The sequence below is a fragment of the Typha angustifolia genome, chromosome 1 (genome assembly GCF_048772165.1).
Source record: "Typha angustifolia cultivar Huaian chromosome 1, ASM4877216v1, whole genome shotgun sequence".
Taxonomy (NCBI): domain Eukaryota; kingdom Viridiplantae; phylum Streptophyta; class Magnoliopsida; order Poales; family Typhaceae; genus Typha; species Typha angustifolia.
This window is the reverse complement of record NC_133239.1, coordinates 5,864,045-5,870,053: the sequence shown is the minus strand read 5'-3', so window position 1 is coordinate 5,870,053 and position 6,009 is coordinate 5,864,045. Positions and strand designations below refer to the sequence as shown.

Sequence of the window (6,009 nt, the reverse complement as noted above, 5' to 3'; positions counted from 1 at the left end):
AAGGCCACTATTAACTTCCCGCTAATTCCTTTTTATTATAGTATATTTCTCCCCATAAATTCCTCTTGCCCCTTTAGAATTTCCTTTTCTCCGTAGCTGATTACTTATCCTCTTAGATAGCCTACCCTTACATAAAATTATAAAGGATAGCTCATATAATATCTTCAGTATGAAGTGGGAAAGGTTAATAAAGTGAAAATTGTAAACTATTTAGGTGTTCTTTATTCTAAGTTTGTAAACACAAGATTCAGTAATTACCACTATTTCTCTCTTTTATCTAACGGTCGAAATTGTATGATGGATTTAGAGATGAATCTTATTTCAGTAATTCATTAGCATGATTTGAATCACTGCTTTTCAAACAAACCTATTTTAAGCCATACACTAATATAATTTTCATCATCACATATCTCATCTGACGCAAATAAAAGAGAGAAGAACAAAAAAGAAAGAAAACAAGATACAAGTACTCGCCCAGCTTATTCTGAACCTCGGTCCCGTAGTTTAACGTCAACCATTTCCAAGACCTTTTTACACCCTTAACAGTAGCCAAACTCCTCTTAATCCAACCTACTTCTTCGCCTTCCTCTTCTCCACCACAAAGAAGTACGCCAGAGCCACCACCGAGAAGGCAGAGAAGCAAGCCGCCGATATGTCGAGCGACACGGGGCGCCCGGTGATCCCTTTGATGTCGAACAAGTCGGTCGTCTTCTTGTCGTCGGTGGTCTGCCCATACGCCAGCTTTACGTCGTTGTCGTCGAGCGCGTACGCCCTAATGAAGTAGGTCGCGGTCGGCACGTCGCGGGCGATGGTGTACTCGTAGGTGCCCTCCCCGGCGGCGTAGGACTGCTCCAGAATCGTGAACTGGCACGTCTTATCCTTTTTGAGGTCGTCGTTGGTCTTGCGCCACCCGCGGTCAACTTGGCTCACTGGGCCGAAGCATAGGCTGATCTCCACCTTCTTGTAGCCGGCATCGGCGCCGCTCGGGACGGTCTTCTTCAGTGCCCATGTTACGGTGATCTTGTCTTCTCCGGCATACAGAACTGACCAGTTTTTGTGCACAAATTGTAGAAGATATGCCAACGTTAGAGGGATTAATTTGAAAGTTTGGAATGCTAGAGATGATATATACTATTGGTCGATCGAAGCCAACATGACTTGTTAGCTCATCCATCGACATAACGTAAGGGGCTACAGAGTTAAAAAGGTATGATATATAGTATTAATTTGTCATCTAATAATTTAAATTTTTGTATCAACGAGTTATCTACCAAACTAAACTTGACTTAAATAAATAACTTTATATATATATATATATATATATATATATATATATATATTATCTCAGAATCTTCTGATGTGATCTTAACTCACTGAAAACTGTTAGAGAACGACCTCTTTTAATAATTCTGAATCTGAATTGCAAGTCAAATAAGAATAAAATAATAGCGGCCTACTCCTAGACCTTATAGAGAGTTTCTGTATGATATTTGACTATTCTCCCGACAATAAAATTAATGAGTTTATTATCTAATACTATAGTGTCTATCTTTCTTTGGTTGATTGATCCCGTTCAGTCCTTTCTTCTCCTTCTTGGGCACTGCCATTAATGACTTTTATATAGATTTTAAGAACCTATATACATCAGAGAAAATGAATAGGTAGATCTTTTTTTATCACCCGAAGTTGAAAATTGATCAAAAATAATATCATAAAAGCTGTAATATGAGAGCAATACACACCTTCACCTTCAACATATTTGGGGGAGTAAGTAACTGTGAGATTTTGGGGAAGTTTGGAGAGGAGCACCCCCATTGAAGGACCCACATAGCAAGCAAGAAGAAGGAGAACAGTGGCAGCCATGGATGATCTCAAGCCTGCAGCCATCTTCCTTTGTGTAAAATAGAAGTCAATCTTCCTTGCTTTCAATCTTGAGCTACTCGGGTGGTTGAGAGATCGTCGCAGTCCTGACTTCATTTATATAGAGACCCAAACCTTGGCCAATGGAGAGCTCGGTGGGCCTAATTATGGAATTAAAATCAAAGGGTCCTTTAAGTGGCCCAAAGGATGAAGGAGACTTTCCGACATCCATTCGTTTCAAGGTTATGTGTGACTCTTGGATTCGGCCAAAGGACATAAGGAAACGTTTGACTTTGTTCTCAGAGATTGCCCTTCACCTAGGGTGACATGTCATGCTAATGTAAAATGGCATCAGATGGTTATATTTTAGTGTTCTTATAATTAACACCTCATCTTCATCCTTGAAATATTTGCAATCAGTTGACTAATTATCCCTAATTTACTAAAATATCATTAAAAAAATTATTCTTGAAAGGCAAGAGTAGTTTAGGTATTTTAAAAGATAAACTTAGTGTTTTAATAAACTATTCTTATTTAAATATCTAAATTATTGGCAAAACTAAGGGGTTGAATTACAAATAGCGTGTGTGTGTGTATATATATATATGGGACCTACATTGCTTACTTTTGGTGCCCTTTCTCCACAAGGCTCGGAGGCATTGGACAATTAAAAACAAGAAATTAATTAAGACGCATCTGTTAATAAAAGATCTCAGAAAGCCACCTATCTTTCTAAAATATTTAAGACAGCCAAATTCTTCTTCTTTTGTCCTTTTGTTTTGTTTAGTTGTGTATTAGTTTATTTATATGAGTGGTATCTTCGAGTTATTCTATTAGAGAAAGATAGGATAACGAGAGTACAGAGAGAATAAGAAGAAGGAATTTGATACGACCAATGAAGATATCCCAGAGATTCTGGTTATAGAGAAAAAAGATCTCCAAATTTACCAAGATTCGGATGGTTCTAGTGAGCCACTAATTAAATGCCAATTAAGCACTGGAGACTATATAGTAAAGACTAATAAATTAGCATAAAGGCTATGGAATTTTGATATTTATTATATGGAAACTCTCAATAAAAAAACTCCTAATGTACAGAATTTTTTATAGTTTCTACAAACAAAAAGTAATCCAGTTAACATCCTGCTGTTACTATCATAGAATCATAATATTACCATCACAAAAGTTTAACTAGTTATACTTCTGCAATTACTAATATACTCTTACTGTGGGAATAATTTGAATATCCATTGACATAGAAATAATTTGAGTAAAACTATTATGTATGAACTCATTATAGGGATCCATGAAAGTAACTTAGAAATTTTTAAAATATCACATTAAATAAGATTGAATAGTCATTAATAGACCTGTATATGTCATGGTGAGCAGAATTAAGATTAATCCTAGATGTTAAATAGATTTTAAAACAGTATTTTAAAAATATATGGATTTGAATTTATCGATAAATCTAAATTCATCTTCCTATTCTGATACTCTTTAAAATTATAGTAAATGATAGTTGGATTTGTTTATCTAACTCCATTTATCTTATATATATAATACCATGTAACAGTGTAATAGTCATGCATGTATGGCTTATTGATAAATAGTTCACCTACCGAGTGGATTAACCCAATTCATGCGTTTGCTAAGGAGACACATTATCCCCCCTATTTGTTCATCTTGTACTCCTAATTCTGTCGTCCTATTTGAATAACTAGGCATAAGAGAGAGGTTGATTAAGATGTTTTTCTTCTTAGGCTCAGAACTCCTCACATTTCTTCTATATACTAATGGTGTCCTAATTGTGGAGGAGACGTCAGTTTACACTATTAGAAGTATCAAATCTACCTAGATACTTGCTACACCCTCATTTGATTAGAAAGAAAACATTGAGAAATATAATATTTTCTTTATGTGCCATATTGTGAATAGGGTTAAGGGCTCCATGAGAGAAGTCCTTAGGATAAATATCAGAGAATTCTCTTTCAACAATTTAGGAGCCAAAATCTCTTCAAAGAGCATCCTCATTTGACAACAAAAGAGAGTTGGCAGATTATGGCAAAAAAGTTGTCTGAAAGGAAGTGAGACTCCTTTCCACTAAGGTAGTAGCCATGTTGCTATTAAGTCGATCGTAAGTGCCATTTCTAATTATTAGTTACCTCCACCTAGATTCATAGTTCACTCTTGACCAAATCACCGAAATTGTATCGGTTTTCCTCGAGGAGAAAGGCATAAAAAGAAGAGACATTTATTTGATTAATTGATAAACTGTTCAGAAGGTCATATATTGCTGTCTCAGCCATTATTAGGCTAAACAATAGCTATCCTAGCAGGCTTAATGGAGATCAGCAAGCTCCCGGCTACTTGCGAAGATTGTCTCTTCAGCGATTGTCAAGCTGCTGTTAACTGGATCAACACTCCCGACATCAATCTGGATTGGTCTACTCACCACATTATCCTTGATTGTAAGCTCCTCCTTTCAAAGCATCCATGGATCAAGTTGGGCTTCACAAGCAGATGTAACAATAGATTGATGCGATCCGAGTTAGATCGGATCACATCATAGGCACATTAGGCTCGATGGATCAAGTATACTGGTTATATAGTTTAATTAAAGTCTAAGTAGATTAAAATTTATTTAATCACCTAAGTTCAGTTTAGTTAACTCTTGCGCAGTTTTAAAAATTATTCTGTAGATATTTACTAGTAGATTGAATATTACTAAACCATTGGAGAAGATCGAAGACATCCTGATCTATAACTTTCATATTCAAAGTTTCTCTAGATTAAGGCTCTATCTTTAGAAGAACGAATAAATATTTCAAGAAAAATAAGGAAGGTTAATTTAGCTAAGTCATGTTTATCTCTAGATCATGTTTATATTTAATATAAGCTAATAAGGCAAATCCTAATGAAAGCTGGTCTAGGGTTAGCCTCAATAAATATGTGGAGTGCAGTCCTAATTGATTATCCATAAATATGAGTTTAGCTAAATATTTTCTTATCGTCTTTATCTTTTATCGTAATCGTTAGATTGCTTTATTTTTCTAGGAGTAGATCATAGCCATAGAAGCATCTCGTCCTTCCAAACCCTAGCCACCTTCTTCCACCAGCAGCCACCCGACCTTACGGCCATCCACCACCACCCTTGATCGTCCACCACTCTCCGACAACCACTGCAATGTCAAATATTTATCATTCTGCCCCATTCTGACCTATCTTCACTATTTTATCTTTAACTTTTCATCCCGACCTCTGATTTAGGTAAAACTAGAGCCACTAGAACCCTAAATCATGAGGCTACCATTATCTAAATTTTTATAATTTTATTGCACCCTAATCAGTCTAGATATAGTTTGTAATCTTGGTATCAGAGTTGACGTTCCTCAGACAATAGTAAACACGTTATCCAAAGCTAACTCGAGGGAGATCGCTGCTATCGAGAACTAAGAACTCATCTCCTTACCAACTAGGTCTTCTCTAATGGCATCACCACCACCAATGTCAACAACAAGCCGCCGGCATGGGTGAAGGCAATTTTTAAAGAATTTTATAACAATGTAGAAGAGCTCCAAAAGGATCAGGAAGGCTCTTCAAAACCTTGACAGCAGCTATTCAGGCTTGTTACCACTGCTCTATGCCACCGCCGCCATTGGCCATCGTCGAATAGGCACAACCTTCACCTTCAAGTACTAATAATAGTGAAATAATGAAGACCATCTAAACCGCAGGAACTATCCTTTCTCTGATTGCAGTGGAGCACCCTCCATCCTTGCAGATTGAGCCTCCATTGTAGCAACGCCGGAGCAACCCCTAGCCCCATTGTCATCTTCCTTGGTCGAAGTGAAAAATAAATGTTGAAATCCTAGTTTTCAACCGATTGTGATCCAAATACTTTCGGTCCAAGCCACCACCATCAACGCCTTCCTTGGACTAGCCACACCCGAACCTTGGCCTAAATAGCATGAGCTAAGACCTTGGCTTGAACCGCCCGTGGCTAGGATTTGGTCGGAGTCAACCTCAGCTAGGGCAGACTATGACTCAAACTAGCAAGCCCTAGATAAGAAACCACCATGGGGCCCCCTTCCACGTGGTAGATGAGACGTATAAGGAGATCGAGGACATAAAGTTCGAGAGCGAACA

The 6,009-nt window shown here is 37.4% G+C and overlaps 1 protein-coding gene across 1 annotated transcript; it reads right to left on the bottom strand.

Moving 5' to 3' along the window:
• Positions 1-338: 338 nt before the first annotated feature.
• LOC140767757 (high-affinity nitrate transporter-activating protein 2.1-like) lies at positions 339-1,961 on the bottom strand. Its single transcript, XM_073107793.1, has 2 exons — positions 1,743-1,961; positions 339-1,043 (listed from the first exon to the last, which is right to left on the bottom strand). Exons 1-2 carry the CDS (start codon positions 1,885-1,887, stop codon positions 571-573), a joined length of 618 nt encoding a protein of 205 aa, XP_072963894.1. The 5' UTR covers positions 1,888-1,961; the 3' UTR covers positions 339-570.
• Positions 1,962-6,009: the final 4,048 nt, after the last annotated feature.